At 38.9% G+C, this 22,332-nt stretch overlaps 2 protein-coding genes across 11 annotated transcripts in view; one reads left to right on the top strand and one right to left on the bottom strand.

The window, feature by feature from the left end:
- Positions 1-1,550: 1,550 nt before the first annotated feature.
- RMDN1 (regulator of microtubule dynamics 1) lies at positions 1,551-15,688 on the bottom strand. 4 transcript variants are annotated; one of them, XM_072852263.1, is made up of 10 exons: positions 15,532-15,688; positions 14,790-14,901; positions 11,935-12,022; positions 10,018-10,177; positions 9,259-9,348; positions 8,541-8,596; positions 6,368-6,455; positions 4,687-4,717; positions 3,246-3,379; positions 1,551-1,751 (listed from the first exon to the last, which is right to left on the bottom strand). In XM_072852263.1, the coding sequence occupies exons 1-10, from the start codon at positions 15,547-15,549 to the stop codon at positions 1,713-1,715; spliced, it is 816 nt and encodes a 271-aa protein (XP_072708364.1). In that variant the 5' UTR covers positions 15,550-15,688; the 3' UTR covers positions 1,551-1,712. The 4 variants fall into 4 exon arrangements, 3 of the variants coding, with proteins under 3 accessions (XP_072708364.1, XP_072708363.1, XP_072708365.1); XM_072852262.1 differs by having other exon boundaries at positions 15,400-15,549; XM_072852264.1 differs by lacking the exons at positions 6,368-6,455; positions 8,541-8,596 and having other exon boundaries at positions 15,400-15,549.
- Positions 15,532-22,332, top strand: part of CPNE3 (copine 3) — a 29,519-nt gene continuing 22,718 nt past the window's right edge. For 2 of the 7 annotated variants that reach the window (XM_072852253.1, XM_072852257.1), the window contains exons 1-2: positions 15,804-15,925; positions 16,392-16,500. The gene's annotated coding sequence lies outside the window, so the exon portion shown is untranslated. The other 5 variants (XM_072852259.1, XM_072852254.1, XM_072852255.1 and 2 more) reach the window with 5 other exon arrangements.

Genomic DNA, 22,332 nt, shown 5'->3' with positions numbered 1-22,332 from the left:
TTTTTCCCATTTGCATTCCCCATAACTCAGCTGTACTGGGGGTGGGGGGGAAGACAGTGAAGAGAGGAAAGGCAGCAAAGGCTGCAGCTCAGATGAGGGAACCAGTGAGGTAATACTACTTGAAGGAGCTACTGTGTAGTTCATGGGTTCTGTTTGTTCCTTTCTTCCTGCAAGCAACTCAGCTGCTCTTCTCTAAACACTCAACAGTCTTCACTTGGTACCTGGATAGCCTTCCTCTTTGTGCAGATATGGTTTTCTGCAGCAGAAAAGGCACAGAAGTAAGGTGCCTCTGCCACAAAGCTACTAGAAGCGGTTTTGTGTATGGCAGATGTTTTTGTAGTGCATGAATGCAGAAAATTCAAAGAATCTCTCTGAAACACTACATGTCATCCACCCCGGGACTTTGACATATTGAAGACTTCATTTTGATGCTCTACTAGCAGAAAAATAAGAATTACTTTACCATAGTGGAGAAAACCATCTTTAACTAGTTTCATGATCTGAGGCTAGAATTAAAGCTCTAGATTGTCTCTCAGCTGTGGATTTTTACTACTGACTTGGCACAGGCTTGGTTTGTTAATCTAAGCAATTTATGCCCTTCTTCATCTTCCTCCTATAGATTGCAATATCCTTTTCTATTAAAGCAAACACTAGGTATTTATAGTATATTTGTTCTACATTGTTAGACTTTCTACTGGCAATACCCTGTGTATTTGATTGCCTACCCTTTTTTCATTATTTGGTCCTCTTTTTTCTGTTGGGTAATCAGAATATATTGTTTGGAAAGTCTATAAATATTTTTTATGCTGGATATCCAACTTCGATTAATTTACTTTTCTGGTGAAAGTTCCTGCTAAAATAAATAGTAGCAAGAACAAGAAGAAAGTTTTACTTTATCTCCACAGACAGAAGTCTATGTGCTTCCAAACTGTAGTTCCCTGTACAACTGTGTTCCTCCTCTCATCATAGTCCAGGGGAAGGAGTGCCTATGTCCAGAAACCACTGTACAGTCACTAAATCCTTAGAATTCACAACCTCTCAATGTGCAAATAAGTATTCATATTTCACCAAAAGTTTCTCATTGTATATGCTGATATCACCCGTAAAAGGATTGTCTTGGGTGTTTCCTACTTCACTGTTTTTTTTGGGGGGGTTTTTTGTTTTGTTTTTTAGACCACAGCACTTTTTGCAAAGTCAAACACTAGCATTTAAGTGTATTGGAGTTAAGATTGGTTGCGCAGCCTTAATGAGAAATCTGTAGGAACATCTAATAATCTGCACATGTATTATTCTTGAAGGCTGTTGAAACCCACAGAATGCTCTAGAAGAAAATGCAGGTTTATAGTTATGTCATGGCCCTGTACCTCCTTTCTTTAAAGTTATGCTAGTTATGTTTCTTATACCTCACACAGAACTTGTAGCTAAACAGTGTAAAAAAACTTGATTAAAAACCTGCACAACCACTGTCCCAGTCTTTCCCCTCCAATATATACCCTGCTTGTCCGTGAAGCCCTTTATTCCCATGTAAATCAACAGACAGGATCACGTAATGAAACAGATCTTCTAGGTGACAGTTTAATTGAAATGAGATGGAGATAGCAGGTTTAGGCTATATTTTTATTAACAGCTTCAATAAACCAAAGTAGTATTTGGGGTCTTTTTCCTATGCTGCTCAAACCTGAGGCACTGAATTTCCATTATCTTGTTTCTTCTTATATAGAGTTAAGCAACTCCAAAGCTTCTTTCTGTACCTGAAAGAAATAAATATACTCGTAAGAAAACAGTGCCAGGTAGTTATGCACTCTTCTAGCAGAACTCACCATGCAAGCACCCAAACATTTCACCACAGTTCTGTAAATTCAGAACCCTCCTGCAACTCGTCATTTTTCTTCTGTAGTTCAACATGCTCAACACTTGAAACATGAATGGGAATAAAATCACTTAAGCCAGTGCCTTCAGTGTAATTCACTCACTATATATAGTAAGTTTCTTTGGGTTGAATACAGACGATTAGCTCTTGATTTGCTGTAGTCCTATAGTAGCATGTAGTAAATTGTCCTATTTCCGACCATAACCAACCAACCTAGGGTTTTCAAAACTCTGGACAGCAGCTAAGGAAGTGTGAGAAGACTACTTCTGAGACTCCCTTTGCCTAGGGATTCTGGGTAAAATCTAATAAAATTTGATATGACCTCTAACATCTATATATAAAAACCCCAAACAAACAACAAAAAAACCCAAACAAACTTCTGGCCCTGACAGAGCGAGCAGTGCAGGCTAGATAATCTACAGAGGGAAACCCAGGTAGTGTTCTTTCTGAGGTGTGAAGTGCAAAATGCTACCAAAGTATTTCTTGCAAGTAGAACATTCAGAATGTCACAACACATCTGGGTGTTTTCTGTAACAGTTAAAGCATGATCTCACACTGCAGCTTAATGCTAAATGAATTAGAGGTCAATCAACCATAAGAAAAATCAATTGGAAATCAGGCTCTGTTAGTCCTGGTGCTAACAGGATTGTTTATGAAAGATAACTGCAATTGCTGTGGTTTATACTGTGTGCAGTATTAGGTCTGAACAAGTCTAATGGATTACCCTCCTGGAAGTACTCTCTGTGTGTTCAGGTAGGAAGCAGATGCCTACCCATCCAAACCAGGATCCTTCTGAGCAGTTCAAAAGGGTAAACAAACACCTCATGTCACCTAGGAATGGAGATTTGCTGTCAAAGATACATTACTTCCATTTGTCTTAATCCGAATAGTCTGAATCTCTCCCTAGGGGCCTGGAAAGGACTGCAATGCTAAGATTTATGGATATAGCAAGTTTTTGATACATCCATGCTTTTTTCTTCCTCCTGTTCATGTGGGTTTTAGCTCTTCCAAAGTATGATTTCTACCTTTCCAGTTTTAGGCATATGAAAAGTGAATCTGTGCTTACATAGACATAGGTTAGCTCAGGTGCCTGTCTTAACTTCAACAACACAGTTAAGGGTGGGTTGTTGTTAGCACTACAAAAATATCATGAAGAAGAAAGCATAACAGTTCTTTAAACAGAGTATATCCAACCATTGTGTTCAGAGGCAGTTACCAACGTACTAGAATTTTTTGGTGTCTGGATATGATCCTGGAATATAGGTGCTGAACTACAGTTTACTCTGAGTGAACTTTATAAAACATTCCACTGCTGTGATGTCACGCATATTAGTTACAGTATACAATTATACTGTTACAGTTCTTAACTTCCTACCTGTTTGTCCTCTTCTGTATGTGCAGGATACTCCTTCGCTTTGCTTAACCACAGAAGAGCCATCTTTTTATTGTTTAACTTCAAGTATGTCTTCCCCAAAAAGAGCAAATTTTTGCTGTAGAAGTTTGGGTCAGCTGTATAGAGACAGGAGAAAAGCTTTAAATGAGAATGAGCAGCATACTGTCAAAGCCATGATATAGTGTCACTCCTTTAAATACTTATTTCAGAAAAGATGAATAGTATTTTGGCTTTGGATCATAAGGAAGCCAATGTAAAACTTTCACTTGCTAGATTTTGGTCTCATATACAGTTACATTAGCTAGCAGCTTGTTAGTTAATATAATAAATGCAACTAGATTCCTCACAAAAAGCAAAACAGTGAGCTTAATGCATAACAGCTTTGCTTTGTAGATTCTGTGCTTTTCTGGACCTAGTAGGTGCAACAGGCAATGCAACAAGCTTAGCAAATATAAGCAAGGAAATAAAGGGCACATTTCCTAGCTTCAGACCACGCACATACAGATGTTAGCTTAGCTTTTGCTACAGAGGAAGAAAACTTGAAACTGTTTGTACCCACATTTAACTTTCTTTAAGGAGAGATTTAAGAAGTTGCTTTTATAAAGCATGCTTTGGCTATCAATCATCATTAAAGACTAGTCTTGCCTACTGTTCATACTTATAGCACAAGCTTTTTCTGCTGCTGGATCTAAGGTCAGGATCCAAAACATAGGGAGGTGTTTTAGAGGCAAATTTTGAGATTAAGTCCACCATTCCAGTTCACAGCTGCATTACTGGACATCCAGGGGAAGATACACAAGGAACTTTTCCTTTAAACTTTGCTGATTAAAGTATATACAAATCTGTCACAGAACACTGTCTTCCCTTGTCTTCCTTTATCTTTCAGCTAGTCAGTTTTGCTTATGGCTTCACTCTTGGAGAAATAATAGGTCCATATTTTCTTTTACATGTGCACAGTTTTACTGCCAGTTAGATTGGCACTCTGATCCAAATAGCTTCTGAAATAATAATGAAGTGTGCTTTCTCTGTTGTTCTATTTAGAATACAGAGGACTTCTGAACTTTAAGAAAATTTAGAAAAAGTGACATAAAATTCCCTTTTTTGCTTGCTCCTTCCCCCTGCATTCCAGTTGAATGCCTTGGGGAAGAGTACTTTGTTACTAATAAAGGTACAAATTTCACTTTAATACTCATTTTGAAAAAAACCTCATGTTACAGTCTAAGTGATGTTAAGCATGTAACATACTTTGAGTATCGCCAATGAAACATTCCAATGTAACAGCCTAGGGTGTTGACTAGCACAACAGGCTGATATGTTTATCAGCAAACCATACGCTATTAAGATAATACTGAAAGCTAAAGGTTTATTGCAAGTCATCATTCATACAAGATACTATTCTGTCCAAAAAAGCTAGAAGTATTACCTTCCTCTGCCATGTGGAAGTAACGAAGAGCCTGCAAAAGATAAGGTTGTCTTCTTTAAAATGGAGAATAAACTGAACACAGTAGTCAAACTAAAGCCTTATGTGCATGCTTAACATAGCTGAAGAAGGACTTCCTGTCCATGATCTTATTTTTATTAATTCAGCATGCTACTGATGGTTCTCATTCAATGTACAATCAGATTTGACATCTCAACGGAACTAGTACTTATCCAACTCTTCCCCTGCCACTTCCTCTGTAAGTACAATACCTCGTATTTCTCCCTAGCAAATTGGATCGTGTTTTTCCAGTCTTTGACGTGTCAAGATAATTTTGAATTTTATTTCTACCATCCAGCATATCTGCAGTTTTCCCCGGCCAGTTCTCATGTATAAATTTAATAGATGAAACAAATCTTATGATTCAGGTCATTACTGCTAACAAATACTTCAGGGAGAACCGATTCCTACAGAGCACCAGTTAGTATCCTCTTACTTGAGAATAAACCTTTATGAAATCTGCACACATTTTTCAACTAGTTTCCCATCCTGCACATCAAAAATCTCAGTCCATTCCTACCTCTTCCTGATGTTACTACCTGGAGGGAAAACACTGTCAGAGAACTTAAAGTGCGGACATATCTACAAAACAGATTTTATACTGAAACTGCAGAAGTCTTACCAGTATGGCTCAGCTACAGGTTCTGGAGCAAGTTTGCTTCTTCAGCCACTTTAAGTGCTACAGAACTCAATGCTGGGACTGGCATGATTCTGCAGTATTCGAAATCCTGGCTGACACTTTCTGTTCTTCTGAGAGTTGAGTTTCAGCAAAACTTACAAGCTTGACATTCCATTAAAAAGTTTTATTTATTTTTCAATCAGAGCTTAAATTGCTTCCTGTGTAACAGCAAGCAGCATTCCACAATTACTTGCTAGTGACTCCTGCCCCCCCCACCTTAAAAGAATAAAACATAGTGGGCCAGTTGTTGGTTGATCTAAACAAACAAAGATTGTAGCAGCTGCAGAAAACTTTCCTATTACCAATTTAATTTTCAAGTTTCTATACACATACAAGTGTTTAAGTAAGATGCAGACTGTGTTAGACACCCTAGAAGATATACATCTGGACAGTATGTTTTAGGTTGTATGACAGCAGGAATTTTCATAGCAAAGATGAAGAAAAATACTTTCAACTGAAAAAAACCCACACCATATGTAGGCAGGGGATGAGAAGGTATTTGTTTGTGGTAAGTAGAAAAGCAAGCTGTTGCTTTTTGCATTTAATATAAAGGGAAAAATTCTAATAGTCCTATCAAACAAGTACATCGTATAACACCACTGTCTAAATCATCAGCACTGGAACTAGTACGGACACTTATCTGCAATAGATAATAATAGTAAATACAAACTAAGTTACATACAGCTTGTTATTTTCTGCTGCACAAACTACATGAAATAATTTTGACTATTCTGTGGACGCTACAGCTGAAAAAAATTTAAATATTTTTATGTTTTTAGATATCCTTCACTCTCCTGTTACATTCTCATTTTAATAATGACAGTTGTAAACTCACAAGTCCATGCTTATTCCATAAGAAGAGGTCAGCTTTGTCAGGAAAATTACTAAAAGTTTATCAGCAGCTTTGTGCGGGGAATAATAAACTGAAACATTTTCATATTGTACCTCTTGAAATGTGGAGGTTGGTGGTGTGGCAAATAGCGTTGCAGCTATTTTTCTTTGGTACCATGGCATTTCAGCAAAGGAGTAACACCTAGAGCAAAAGGAAATATTTGTATATACCCTTCACATTTTGATCTTGTTTTTGAGTAACATTCTCATTATCTTGGATGTCATAATTGTTGTTTCCAAGAGTCACAACAACTCCAGCCACACTGCAAGTTCTATAAGCAAGTTCTTGCAACTGTACAACAAAATAACAAGATGTTTGAAGTTGCTGAGTAGCTCTGCTAAAGAAGTTTTGGTGTGTCTTTTACTGGGAACTGCTATTACATTAGCCAAAACTGGAGACAGTTATTAACCATGAGACAGCTTTTGAGCTTGAATGATTTCAACTATTTATGTGTATTTGATACTGTTCTAATATATTTGCAAAAACAGGGCACAGCTGATTAATGTCATTGCCTTACCTCAACACTACCTTGTTTTTCCCAAGTATTAAAATAAAGCAGATCTGCAGTACATTCCTGAAAGACTCTGATCTATAAGAATGAAAATAAACCCAAGAATCAAACTACTGTATTCTAGTCTAGGTCATTCTATGCTGTTTTCCTGTCTACTATATAACAAAGGTAATCAGTCACCTATCTTAGAGATGCTGAAAGGATTAAACATTTATTAAGTATTTCAAATACGTAGAACATTCCAGGTGTAAACGTTAAACAACGCTATTCACTTTACTACCCTCCCACAATGAGTATAAAAATATTATTCACTGTGTAAAATAGAGCACTCCAGAGGAGGTGAAAAATTAATAAATGCAAATATGGAAGTGTTTGGAGGAGAGGGGGGCAAGGCATGGAATACACAGTCTGAGTTGAAATTTTGCCATCAGATGTGCCTTATCAGAAATGCCAATAAAAAAGGTTCAATCCAGGACAGATTAGAAAGAGAAAGGAGAAAAATACTTAAAGAGTTAGCTGATACCAAATCCCAGTTTCAGATGAAGATGCTCTGGGATTCAATAATGAGTATATTTAAATACACAATATGGGGATATTTTAGTGCCAAAAGCAATAATAATCTCACATTTCTGATCATCTTTTCCAGTTTTCCTTAGGAACAATGTCTTAAGTACTTTCCAGAACAGGCTTCCTATCTCAAAACTGACCTTGAGGCTCATTCAGTTGGTAGCATATGCTTCTGTTTAGAAATTTGGACTATTGCAATTGTTAGGTCATGTGGGAATGAGTGGTGGACACTGAAAAACCGAAGTAAGTTTGTAAACTAATAAAAAACTCTGGAGCAGTAGATTGTAGTTTACTCTGATACTCAAGAGTCCAGAAAAAAAAAAACATAGAGAAGGTAGCTGTGGTTTTTAGGGTTTTTTTTTAAGCTACAAATAACACTGGCTTTGTTTATTTTCAATCTCTCAATCTTACAGTAGAGATTTCCTGTAAAACAATGTAGCAGCTTTGGTCTCTTTCAGACAAATAACCAGAAACGCTGTCTGGAGTCTCTCACTAACACATGAAAGATAATGCTTTCAACCACACCGCTTCCCCAGAGTACCCTGGTTAGTATGGAAAGTTGTATTTCCAGTCCCTTCACCTGCTATGTAACAGTAATTCTTAGTACCAGTTTCACTGAGCAGTAAATTCAATTTCCAAGATTCTTGTTAATGCATACGCATTTATAAACTGCCTTAAATATACGACAGATAATAACAGAAGTATTTTAGGAACACATTTCACTTAGGATAGCTTTTCACTATACACAGATTGTATTAGGTTGCAGCCAGCACTGAAATTAAATGTAAATTCAGCGTTGAGTTTTGTCTCCGTTCACACCAGTAGAACAAAATGAATAGTACTCACTATCTCCGATATCTGCTATGGAAACATACTTACACCTGCAAAATGAGTTTTTAATACTTCTGTACAGTAAAACAAATAAATTGAATGAACAATTATTTTTCATCTTCTTGAACTGCTAAGAATTAACAGCCAGACTTTTTCAAGGCATGATGTCTATACCCGTTCAATAGGTTTTCATGTTTGCATCAACTAATTACAAGCCACTGAATTATTCCAAGCATTTCTGCAATTCATATAAGACATTTTATGTTCTGGCATTTTTCTTTGCCACATGCTAACTTTTGTTTGAAAATACGCCTTACCAAATGCCTATAAGATGAATTGTTGTAGCATCTTTTGGATTCAGTTCAATGGCTCTCTAGTGAGGGGGGGGAAAAAAAACACAAGATGTAAAAAGTTGTTCTGCCACATTTGGATTAAAATACATTTTAAAAAGTAGACTTGTTATCCTACTGTTAATTAAACCACATTAACAGTGTGTAGAATTTCAAGGCAATAAGGTATTTATTCAGTGCACAACTAAATCGGCTCACCTCCAAAAAATGAAGACACTGACAGATTTCTAAGCACTTCTGTTTAGTAGGTCATTAAGAGTTTCACATGAGACTTGGCATGTTCAGATTTTGATATAACTTCTGGTGATATAAAATTAGTAGTCCTTTATCTTCTTCAGTATTTGTCCTTTACTGCTACACAATCCACAGGTAAAAGGACAGCCACACATCCATTTCTCAATAGCACAGTTACATTTTATCTAGTCCTAAGAGGTGCCAAAAGCACTTCAGCTATTTTAAGACTCCCTTCTATAGGGACTTACATAGTTGAGTGCCAGAGATAATTTGTACTCCTTGTTGCTGGGGCATTCAGGACTGTCACAATAACCCAAAAAACAAAGTGTCACTGGGAGATCTGAACAGAAGTACACTTGCAAATTTTCACCAAAAAATAGTTCACAGCTGTCACACAACCTACATACTGGACGCATTAATGCTGTCATATGCAAAAAACTGTTTACATTACCTGGAAGTGCTCTTTGATAACAACAGCATTTCCAATTTTAGTCTTGATTCCTTCAAAATCTCCCACATCACTGAGGCAAATTGCATACCACTGTAATTCAAAGAACAAAAATAAAACATTTAACAGTACTATAGCTATTAATAGTACATTTAAAAAAAACAACAACAAAACAGAACAGCTGCCACCACCACTAACGACAACAAGCAAGAAGTAATTGTTATGAACAGCTCAGGCAGCATCAGAGCAACCTGGTGGTCTGCATGTGTAAGGGAATCAATGTCCTCTTCTTACGGAAGATGCCAACACAGTTGACTATACTTTGTTACCTCTCTGCCTGTGAGAGAAGTGGCACAAAAAAAAAAGAGCAGAACGAAGCCAGAGCCTGAAGTATTTCCAGTGAAACTATAGAGCTACTATTGTGCACAGAAACAGCATGCTGAATGTGGGGCATGTACATTTTTAAGGCTACATCAGAGAAGGATGAGCTGATTACATCAGCTGTAATCAACCTGATCAGTCACCTCTTTCCATGGTCCTGCACACATTTAACCAGTTCCTGTTTCCTTTATACAGGAAATTTAGCAAGTGTCTGAACTCTCATCTTCCAAAAAAGTTAGGGAGGATTAGAAGTCTCACTCATTCTCAACTGAAAAGTTAAATTATGCTGGTTTGCTGAAACAGCACAATAACATTTGTTCCAGTTTCTACTGGCAGAAATCAAAGAACAAGATTTCAGTTAAGTTATTTTGCTTGGCTCACCTTGTGCGCTGCAAAATTTGATTCATTGTTTTCAAGTGCCTTTTTTGCATACTCAAGAGCTTCATACGCCAGTTGTCTTTTCTCCTCTGCAGAAGTACTACTAAGCTGAGCTAGATCTCGTGATGCCCGCGCCAGCCGCCATAACAACTCTGCATCATCACTAGTTATGAACAGAAACACTAACATTTTAAAGCAATAATGGAAACAAAGCAAGCAAAGCTCTTAAACCAGTCCTTCAATATGTATCTCAAGCGGGTGATAAGACAACAGCATATCATCTGTCATTCTATACAACCCCAAGGTAACAAATAACAAATAAAAGCCCTCCATTATAGACTGACAATACCTTCATTCTGACATTCTGGTCTGTGAAACAAACATATCTGTAGGAAAAGACTGTTTTCTCAAAAAAGATGCAGATTTTAAAAAACCCAACAGTACCACACCAGAAGGAAAACAAGGACTACTTTGTTCTTAGCTAGACGGTATTTTCTGCATCATTCCACTGATATGACATTAATGTTTACTAGGAATGTTTAAAATATTATGCATCTTTTTCCCTATAATTGGACCTAAATAATAAAATTCTTCCTAGAACAACAGTGAAAAAACATAATTAGTCATACCACCACGACATAAAGCTGTACATTTATATATTTATTTATATAACTATATCAAATGGTGTATGGTATGTTATAGCCAAAAATAGGAGATTTTAAGTTTTACTATTTTGTTAACATATTGTTTTGAAACACTGCTTGCACTTTACTATACTTTTACCTAACTACCATTTTAATTTTGGCTTACTATTTTAATAGAGAGTTTAATATTTAATTTAAGTTTAGAAAGTCTTTCAGAGGTTCTGGCTATCTGACTATAAAACTCCACCTTCCACCCCACCTTGAACAGGAATACTGAAGTCAAAACTACTAGAAACCAAAAATATTAAAAAGCATACACGAGTTACTGCTAAACTCACAGTATCACTAAAAGCCAGTTTTCTTATCTGGAGTAAAACTGAGTCACTGCTCACAGCGCAGCAGTCCTGCTCTAATTAAAACAGTAACATGGAACTAGCAGACTCATTTTTCAGCCAAGTCACAAAAATGTTAAGTACTGCTACTGGAATGATTACTCCTCACAGAATAATTAGTATTGTTATACACCCAGTAGCAAGCTTACACCTTGCTTATGACATGGTGTCCCTTACAGGCTAGGACCTTCATTTAACTTCCCAGGCTTTATACTTGTGCCCTTGGCAAGAATGGGGGTGGGGGGAAGAGAAGAACTGAAAACAACTGAACAGTTGATTTCCTCCAGAAACTGTTCTAAGAGCGAGATGCCTTGTCTCCTCCAAAGGAATGGACTCTTCAGTTTGCAATGCATTTTGTGCTTTTCCCTTAAACAGCTTGTCCCAGTTCACTTATTAAGGTTTTGTGCAGTTAAGACATAACTACATGAGTAAGGAGCTTTTTTTGTTCAGACTCAAATCCTAACATGAGACAAATGAAAACAGAAAAAACAGCTGGTCAGCAATGAAAAAGAAATGAAATAGTGACTCTCAAAAATTTTCAGTACCTGAATTCTAGGTACTTTGATCATTTAGTAATGCGTAGACACATTATGAGTTTTTGCATTAAATTTTAAAGGATTCTTAAGAGTAACAAAACAAACAAGCAAAAAAGCCTCCTTTGCAGGACTGAAAACTTGAGTGTTAACCCTCACCTTCTACAGCTACCAATCCTTTCTTCATTCATTTTTCCATCAGGAGGAAAAAGATCAAGAGTCCCTCTTTCCTACTTACATAAGGATGAAAGCAAGGTTCTCCAGCATACCACAATGAGAATATTAGTTGAAAAACTGATACAGAAGAGCACAGAAAAGAAGTCACAGTAATGTCTCAATGCAATCAAGTACCTATTTTTATGCTGAACCAGCAACCGATACAGCTTTTCAGTTTCTCCACTCCCATACAGGTAGTCTGCTTGCTCTATAACTTCTTCCACTTAAGAAGGAATTAAAATTGTGGAAACAGAAGAACAAATGACATGTAATTAGGACATTATAGAATAAACAAAACATTTTAGAGCAAGACAACCTAGCTGAAACACAAAGAACAAATGATGTAGTTCCTTTTTAGGCCATCATTCCAAAGAACTTACACACACAGCATGACTGGATAAGCTACCTTTACAATGAACAACTAGGAAGAAAAATGGATACATGCCTCTCTTGTGGAACTACAAAACAGCTTTCAGCAACAGAGCTTTGGATGCTTAATGGATTTAATATTCAAAAGTATGTTTCTCAATGCATCAGGCTACTAGAAGCAATTTGTTTCTTCTTTGTGAAAATGGCAGAAAACAACAACAAAAAGCCCCTATGAAAAATATGACCAGGAAGGCAAGCGCAACAGAGATCTGAGAGTAACAAACCCCCTTCATTAGTATATGTACAGAATTTAAATCTAATAATAAAAATGAAAAAAAAAAAAATTAAATATTCTTCATTCTCAATATGGTTCCATAGTTTTGCCAGAATACGACTGCAGATTGACTGGGTCCCATAATCTTAATCAACAAGCCAAAATGAAACATTGCTCAAAGGTTTTCTGACTAAAGTCCTTAAGATTTTCACAAACAAAACTCCAAAAAATACAGTTCATCTACTGAATCTACTACATCTACTGTGTTCAAGATACTAAAAGCAAAATTAATTTGAAAAATCAGAATTGGCTTTCCAGAGTATCAATTTATGAACTAAGTACCCATTGTTCTTATGATACTTTAATTCTTTTTCTAGAGAACACTTTAAAACACAAGAGAAATAGGGGAGTACGATTTCCACAACTGGCTGAATATAATAATATATGAATAAATATAATAGCTATATAGTACATTAAACAACATTCCAGAAACAAATATCAAACACCACACAATACAGGATTCGGGCATGAGAACAGATGGAATTAGGAGGAACAATACCCAAAGGGAAGCAGGTAGATAATTCTACTGAAGTATATAACTGTATGGGAGAAGAACAAACTCCAAGTTTACTCTTCTGCCAACATTAAAACATGAAAAAATTGTATTTTAAGTCCAAAGCCTTCTCTAATTTCTTACAGAACTTTCAGCTATGCTTATCGTCTCTTTGGTATTACTCCTGGGTCCGTGATCAAACTTCTAAGTCAAAACATAAGCTCCACCCCCCTCTTTGTAAAAATTAATCATGTTTATAAACTTTCTTTTTTTCAAGTTATCTACTGTATATGGTAGTGATGTTTCACAGCAGCACAGTTTTACTTATAGAAAAAAAAACCACTGAAGGCTGATAAACACAGAAGCCTCCTCTTCAGCTTAAAAAGATCCCAGAATATAAATCACTGAAGATTAGGAGAGCATTCTGGATAATTTTTAACCCTGCTATCTCTAAATGTCTTCTACCAACCATTTCAAAGATAAGATAAGGTAACAGTCTACATGGACTTTGGATTTTAGTGTCCAAGATTAGCTTCATGGTACATCTTCAGTATTATCTTCAGTGAACTGTTATGTTTGCTTGTTGAGACTCCCTGAACACTATTAACATAACTAATGACTAAATGCTCAGAACTCAAACTTCTGAACATGTTTCCCACCAGGTGTTTTACATAAATTATTAGACTTTTACTTCTTTAAGAGTATTTACCAGGTATTTCTTTTTTACTCTAATTTTCACCATATCTACTACTTGTCTTGCATAGAAAGAACACTAATATTGCTTTTCTTGGCAATGTAAATGCCAGATTCAAGTGAGAGCACTAAAAAAGGCCAGAGGCAACTAAGTAGTGTTATTTATGTTCCTCATGGGAAATTTTATTATTTGTGTACTGAGTAGCTATCTTAAATCCATTCACTGAACCTCCTATTACAGCAAATGAAACAGTTCCTTTTCCATTCAAAAGTCTATTGTCTGAATTTTTTTTTTTCATTGTCTGAACATCTGATATTCCTCTCTTTGAAACACAGAGAAACAGGTTCTCTGAACTGACTACTATCTAATCTACACAGTAAGCATACATTTCAGTTAGGCTCATTCTCCATTCAGTTAGGCTTACTCTCAAAAAACCTTAATTCACCATGTGATAGACAAGTTCTAAGTCTGCAACAATATCCCCTTTTAAGATAATGTTACTTTTCTTCCAGTACTGAGACTATCTTTAGTCAGAGCTTGAAAAGGACATTTTATCACTTGTTCTATTCATTTCTGGTAGGTAAAACAAGGCTTTTCTTCCCCTTTTTCAGTGTGATAAAAATACAAGACATTTCTCAATTTTGTTTGAATTGTTTGAATCTCAATTTGAATTGAAACAGTCAGTGCTGCTCAGCTAGATTAAATAGGAACTGCACTGTGTTCACATTGAAAATCTGAACTAAGATTTCTAGAAATTGATTAAGGTTTGGTCTGCATTCCTAACTGAACCCTATCTTTCTCAGGAAGTTTTTTAAAGCTTGGGCAACAAGTTAGGTATCGTACACCCTCTGTGTGTGTTATATCCTAGACACGATGAGCTACTAGATCTACTTTCAGTGACACCTGAAAGAATCACTTGTTAAACTGCTACAAGGCTACCCTGAACCAATTCAAAAGCATCCTGTCATGGAAACACACTGCATGCAGTCTTAATGGAAAAAATCAAGAGCATTACACCATTTTCCTATATAATTCTGGCACTAAAAATTTTAAGTTTCGCATTAGAATAACCTATGTACTTCAAAATTTGAAAATATTACCTTTGAAGCTTGCATGAACCTCAGCAAAGCCAGAAATCAGCTTGTGAGCTTCATAAACCAAAAAGGACCCTGTTGAGAGTGCAAACCCCCTTTGAAGGCTTTTTCTAAGCACCTGCATGGCATCATAAGATATGTATTAATAAACATTGTCACTCTGAGTTTAAAAAGTTTTTCTGATCTCTAGCACCAGTTATATTTCAGATTTTGAACACAGAAAAGGCTTTTAAGAGTTGAAAAAACCTTCATAAGAAAAACCCACGCCACCAAGAGGGTATTTTTAAGTTTTTTCAACGGGGGCTCATAATTATGCTTTAAAATATGAACAGAGCACTAGATTGAAAATAAACCATAAACATGGAGCAAATACAATGCAAGAAGCAAAAAAGCAAACTTGTGGTTTTCAAACGAGCACAGGGATCCCAGCTTTTGCAAAAATGACCCAGCTCTCCGCTACGTCCCGCGATGCCGGAGTCTCCACAGCTGCTCCCTCCACCCGCCTCCCTACCCACCGCCCGAGAGGCCCCGGGGAGCGCAAGCAGCGGCCACACGCCCGTGAAAAGACCCTGGAAGCGGCCGCGCCCGCCGCCCCCCAGAGCAGCAACCCGGCTACCTCGCTCCCGCCGGCCCCGCGGCGGGCACCGGGCCCCCCCCGGCCCCACGGGCCGCGCGTCGCGCCTCCTGCCTCCCGCCGGAGCAGCCTCCCCAGGCAGGCGGGGCGGCGGCGGAAGGGCCGCGCCAGTACCAGCGCCAGCGCCGCCATGACAGCAGCTATCGCCACCGACAGCAGCTAGGGCCGCCGCCAGCACCGCCCCCCGCCAGCGGAGGAACCGGTCCGTCCCCCAGCCCTGCCCGGGCGAGCGGGGAAACAAGGTAACGGTCGCCCGTTCCGCCTGCCGGCCCACTGCCGCTCCCAGCGCCAGCCATTGCGCGACCCCAGAACCCGAGCCAGGCCTCCGCCCCCGCCAGGTCGCCGGCCTTAGGACGGGCGGGTGGGTGGGTGTGCGGGAGAGGGGAGTTTGCGCATGCGCCCCTCGCCCGCGGTGGCCCCGGGGCGGGGCGCGCCCGGTTGGCGTGGGCGTGGCCGCCGCGGGCGCCAGGGTCCGCAGCCTTCGCGCAGCCGTCGCCGGCCCCGGCAGGTGAGGGGTCCGGCCGCAGGGCGAGGGGCTGCGGCCGCGGCCGCTCCGCAGGGGAGCGGTGTTGCGCGCCGTGCCGCTGTTCGGGGCGGGACGGGGCGTTGTCCGCGGGGGAGGCAGAGCGCTCGGGGGCCCGGGGACGGCGGCCCGTCGCCTTCCCGTGCCTCAGGGGCGAGTCCTCCGCCCGTCAGCCCGTGTGCCGCGTGGGGTTTGCTCTCCCTCCGGCCCGGGGAGAGGGAGTTGATGCCTTCCGCGCGTCGTCCCTTCGAGCTGCCGCCCTCCTGAGCCGCCGCCCTCCTGAGCCGCTTCGCCTCTCCGGCAGGCGAGGACTGCCGCCTCGTACAGCGGAGAGACGTGCGGGTCTGGGGCCGGGAGGCAGGGCAGGGTAGGGCTGGGGCGGCCGCCCCTCCCCGGCTGCAGGCGGCGGCTCGCCGCTGTCGTAACCGTGTGTTGTGAAACGTCTCCTCAGGTGGCTGGCCCGCTTCCTGGTCCCGGAGACAGGCAGCTCTCTGCGGGGAATCGGACACAAACTTCTGCAGAGCTCGAGGAATCAGTCGTCTTGGTTCGCCGTCCCTCAGGTAGCGAATCTCGGTGAAGTTAAAGCTGTACGCCAGAACATTTAAGTCCTGGGTGCCGGCCTCTGTGGTGGTGTAACACTACTCTGAAAAGCGCCCTCACCCTTCAGAAAGGAGACTCAGAAGTCATCATCGTTCCTAAAAAAACCTATGCTGTTCTTCCTGAGCTGCTGTTACAGTGGGTTGTTTTTTCTTTCTTCATTGCAGTTGCGTCATATGTGTAATCAAACGTGAATTTGCTCTTCCACTAGGGAGAAGTTAAAATATGAAAGCTCTTCCCTTTTGCTTACATACTCACATCTTCAATGTGCATTAAGTATCCTCAAGGTAATATGCATCACCCTGTGTCCAGAAATTACATTGTTTTTATTGGGAGTTTTATGTCCCCAGACGTTCAAGTTAAAGATATTTCTGTGGTGGTACAAAAAAGTTTATTTAGTAAAAGTAGTTAGAGTCAAACTTAATAGTAGATTTTTTTTTTTCAATTGAAGTTTTAAATTTTAACTTTATATATGTATAATCACAGAGGTAAGATTTTTCAAAGGGCCTGAAGAATACCAATAAGCCTTAGAAGAAAAAAAAGGAAGCAAGAAAGATGTGTAGAGGAGCAAGCAGAACCAGACAGAGGTCTTTTTGTTTTTCTGTTTTGGTGTTAGGGAGAATGCAGTGTTTTTCCAACAAGTATGTTTGTGTTAAATATCTCAGAATTAATCTATACAAATCCATTATGTGTGACTGTTAAACTAATTTTAGTTCAGTTGTTGAACGCGAAAATCCATTTCTGGTAGGTTGAATAACTGAGCCATTATTAAATGTCATCAGCCAGAATTCCAAGGTAGCAGTGCTGTACCACAGTGTTTTTACAGCCTTGTGTTATGCCCAAGGCATTAATATTTATCCAGAACTTAAGGCTAGAGGGAAGCCATAGTAGCTGTTTTGTACAAACAATGCCAAAGATCCTCCTTTTAGGGGTAATAAAACTAAAATCTCAGCTCCACAGATAGGTTAATGTTGTTAACTGGAGTGGAGTTTAGTATTTTTTTCCCCTTAGTCTAATTTAGAATCAGATGCTGTCATTAGCATGGTTTCCTTTAGGAAATACGTTTAGGGACAAAGTATTAAGATACATCTTTTCCTTCCTCATTAATTCTGTTTATTTTTCAGTGAAAGTCAGGGTGCTCTTCCAACATAAGTAATATATGATCAAGTTAGTATTTGTAGGTATTAGTTCCTTTCAAACCCAACAAAGTTACTTCTGTTCTTGGATCAGTTAGGCTAAGATTAATAACGGCCCCTTCTAGCATCACATTTGAAGTTGTGGTGTGGCTTGTGGGAAACAAGTAGACAGGAAGTAGAATTATGGTGCTCTTCACTGTTTTATGTTTAATTTGTTTGGTTTGTCTTTAATATTGCTTTAGATGAGATGCTGTTGCTCAGGGATTTAAAAATGGCATTATTAAGCGTTTGAAGGATTTCTGAATGTAGGAGTTTTGGGGCCAGGTTGCTGGGTCCAAGCTTCTGTTTAAGCAGTAGTCTTAATGATTTGGATCACTTGCTTCATACTTTCTTCTACGGTTGAAAGAAGACTGTATCGGGTCGATCGTTCCCATCCTTTCGCTAGATTGAGTGCACATGTTCACTCAGTGCTTTATCCAAGGCACAGTTAGGAGCCAGCTGAATTAGTTCTAGTGTTGGCAACTTGCTTCTGGTGCTTCTCGCATCCTGGAGGGTTATTACGAAGTCCTCATGGTAGGTGATTAGCATGTGTGCAATAATCTGATGGTTCCAGGAAATAGCATGATTGTTGTGTGCCTGTGTTTGAGCCACTGCCTATGTATATGCAGAGCATGTATGATGCCTCCCAGGCACAGTGAATGCAGAGTGCAGGTAGCTGCTATGATACAGAATTGAAGGTCAGCTGACTGGACAGCTCTTGGTTTGCCTGTAGGAAGGTTTGAAATACATCTGGGCTATAGTAAAGTTAAAGTGTAATTTTGTGATTGTCAGTTTGAAGTTAGTGTTATTGTTTATACTGAGATATAAAATGATATGCTGGACCACTGTGGGATAGTGTTTTTGTGGACTTTTCTTAAGCAACCTTTAGCAGTGTAGGAAAGCATAGGTTTCTTAGAGCATAAGCCACTTTGGGAGCTTGCAAGCCACTGATTTGGGTCTACTTACTTTAAAGCACTATCACCTTATTGGAAAAAAAGCATTAAATTAACAGGACAAAAAAGGTAATCTGATCTTTGTTCTTAAAATCTTAAAGGGCTTTTCTTGCTGGACTTTTTAAATATCTAATTTATATTGTACTTTGTTCTCTAACAAAGGCTCTGAGTTTCCCATAAATAATCTTTACAGTGCTGCTGTCATGGACACGTAAAACTGTTGGACAGGTTACTTATTTTAAGAGGAGCACTAGTTCCTCAAAGTATATGCATTCAAAGCTGTTACTTTGATTGATATATGGGAATAACAATTCTTGGTTTTAATTTCCTTTCATTTCACATTTTAATGCTACTATTGAAGCTTTAGCCTTCTGCTGAGAAGCCTAGAGGCAGACCTCTGAGGTAAGTTACCAAAACCTGATTTTTAAGAACTGGTATTTGTAACAGTGAAGTGTTACAACTTGAAATGGACTGTAGGAAGGATTAGTCTAAAACATGAGATTACTTGCATCTTGTTTCTGTAATAAAACGCAGCAAGTTTTAGTGAGATTCAAGTTTTTCTTTCTTCTGGATGATGTTAATTATGTAAAGTCAGTCAGTGGCTCTACAAAGAGAAATTGCAATGAAGAATACACAATTTAAGATACTATTCAAATTGCATAGTTGATAGATTGTTTTCCATAAAGTAATTGACATTAAAATATTCTTATATATGCAGGAAACACATTTTCCCCTGGTTGAATGCTGTCTGCTTAAAACAACTACATTTTGAAGTCAGGAGATCCGTGTTTCTTAATTTTCTTGTTCAGGGCACAATATTATCTTTTATAGTTTAGCTCACTTGGATCAAAACATCACCCAAAGTTCTTAAAATACTTTTGTGTGAGGAGGATGCTGGGAAGAACCCTCAGCATTAAAGATACGCCTAAAGGGTGAACACACATATTCAGGAATAAAAAGGTCACCAGAAGGATATTTAGAAATGGCTCTTTCTAAGTCATTTTGTGAACACGTGTCCTAGAACTCAAATTAATAGTTTCTGGTCTATGCAGTGGGATTTTTTCAAAAATAGAATTCTAAATGTGTTCTTTGGCAATGTCACTTAATGATAGATTTTTATATATAGGAACTAGCTACAAATAATTGTCTGACTTGTTACACCAGTGTGCTACCAATCCAGTAGATAAATATTTGAACTGCCTGAGTATGATGAAGCTTGTACAAATAGATGATTCATTTCCCATAGAGAAAACAATGTCTCCCTTCTCACACACTCATATGTCTCAGATTTCTTAAATCATAGAATCATAGAATGCTTTGGATTGGAAGAGACCTTTACAGGTCATCTAGTCCAACCCCCCTGCAAGAGCAGGGACATCTTTAACTAGATCAGGTTGCTCAGAGCTCCATCCAACCTGACCTTGAATGTTTCCAGGGATGGGGCCTCCACTGCCTCTGGGCAACCTGTTCCAGTGCTCACCACCCTCACTGTAAAAAATTTATTTCTTAAATCTAGTCTAAATCTGCCCTCCCTTAGTTTAAAACCATTGCTCCTTGTCCTGTCACAACAGGCCTTGCTAAAAAGTCTGTCCCTGTCTAAAATACTAGCTCCTATTTTTGTTTGGCATAATCCCCAGTAAAATGAGTTCTGTGGTCATTAGGATTTTATCAGCGTAATCTCACTTGTTCAATTAAGAATGATACAATTCCTTCGTGCATACTAAATAGTGAATATGAGAAGATATAGTTTACACTCAAGGTTTTGTGTGATTCTTCAAATAGAGAATGATTCAAGTTGAGAGATATTACTTTGAGCTGCTTCTGTTATTCAACTTGTGAGCACATCAGCTAGTGCCACATGAGAATTTTATCAGCTATGTTGCCTGTAAAGAGAGAGAAAGAGAGAAGCCAGAATTCAGATTTAGAGGTTTGATTTTTAGAGAAGCCTCTAATTTTCAAATGCAGTGATGAAATTAGGCTATGAAACAATCTTAGCTTTTGTAACTTTATATGAAATGTCAGCTCCTATGAGGTGGTCCGTTTCCTTGAGAATTTAAGGGTTACCTTGAGGTTTTTTTTAAATATACATTTATATACAGGTAGTCCAAGATCACTAGAAATTGTGTCACTACTAGTCCCATCAGTGGAAAGAATGATCCCTTTGTCATAATTTCATTGTCAGCTTCTTCCAGCAGATGTGATATTTTCTGGGAATATGTTGTCGTTCTCTGCTCTTTGCATATGCATCTGTTACAAAGAGATGCTAGAGGACTATGCTGAGATTATGGATTGAACAGGTTATATTGTCAGATGGATATCGTCTCCCAGGTTATTTTCATTTAAATCTTGTTTTGTCCATCTTTGTGCCAGCTCTTCACCGGAATGCTTCTTGTGAAAGGCTGTTGCAAGAAGTGCAGTTACTACTTGGTCTGAGATGCAGTAAAAGAGGTTCTAAGGAATACAGGCCTAGAGCTCTTTACCACAAAAATTTCTGTTTGCAAGAAATGGTATCTTAGTCCTGTCTGAAAGAGCAGAGACTGAACAATTGCATACACTGAATGTTCAGGACAGTAAAGCTTCATGTGCATTATTTCAGGTTTAGGCTTGGTTCAAGACTTTCGTTTTTATAGTCTATCTGGATAATTAATTTCTTTCCATGTTGTCATCTGCCCAGGTTCATGGGAAATACTTAATAATCCAAGAAGGATCAGAGCACTGCTTCTATATGGTAGTGACTTTTTCAGTCTGGCACACGGTTTACATAAAATGCTTAAGTGTAGCATTATAGCTAGAAAATTAGCTGATTAGGAACAGACTTCATTAGCAAGTTCTGAAATGTTTCCCCTGCTTTTTCTATGTCCATCTTGGCCCTGAAGTAACTACAAAATAAGGATTTTTGGTCTATTGTCATTAGTAGTTCACAGAACTAGGAAATGTTCTATGACAGCAATAGCTTACATCAGAACAGTTTTGAGACTTGTGACTAAAGGCAGTGATACCAAACCCAGCTAGAGCAGTGCTCACTTCATTAGTCTTTTTGTCTTCTTGTAGTTATGTATTTCTGCTTGTCAGATTGGGAAGGACCTATAGTTGTGAACATATTGTACTATGCTGGAAGGTTACCTGGGCAAGCCTGTACTCTCCCTGGTATTGCAGCATTGACAGGATTGCTGCAGTCTGACAGTCCCCAAATGTTCTGTTAGAAGATTATTCTGATAATAGATCTGTTCCTTTCCAAGTAGAATGCCATGTTTACAGTTTCTGTTGAAAAGCAGACATTGGCTGGGTTATTTGGTGAACGCCACATCTTCAGTAGAATCATTAGTGGAATTCAAAGAACTTTATGTTCAGTGGAACTGCAAGACAGGACTAGTCCTTGACTTACAGTTTTGCTTTGATAATGACAGCTCAAGCAGAAGGACTTGTAATATACTTAGTTGACGTAATCATGCTCTTGAGCAGCCTAGACATGGCATAGGATCAGGAACAAGTATCTCCCTTGTGACCGTATAGTGCTGCAGTTCAGAGTCTGGATGTAACAAGTTCTGCTGTACAGTTTATACAGTAATTTTCAGTCTTCTGTCCAGAATTATTGGTGTTTTTAAGAGCCTGATACACTCCTGTGGTCATAAAAGCTATTGAGCTGTCATCTGGCCTCATTCTGGTG

Source organism: Ciconia boyciana, chromosome 2 (genome assembly GCF_034638445.1).
Source record: "Ciconia boyciana chromosome 2, ASM3463844v1, whole genome shotgun sequence".
NCBI classification, from domain to species: domain Eukaryota; kingdom Metazoa; phylum Chordata; class Aves; order Ciconiiformes; family Ciconiidae; genus Ciconia; species Ciconia boyciana.
Note: the sequence above shows the minus strand (reverse complement) of the source record. Positions and strands in the feature narration are given on the sequence as shown.

Coding starts and splice junctions, on each gene's coding strand:
- RMDN1 (XM_072852262.1), bottom strand. CDS start 15,549: ATGGCGGCGCTGGCGCTGGTACTGGCGCGGCCCTTCCGCCGCCGCCCC. Junction 14,902..15,399: donor GCGGGGCCGGCGGGAGCGAG/GTAGCCGGGTTG, acceptor GATGCCATGCAG/GTGCTTAGAAAAAGCCTTCA. Junction 4,718..6,367: donor CAACCTCCACATTTCAAGAG/GTACAATATGAA, acceptor TATCTTTTGCAG/GCTCTTCGTTACTTCCACAT.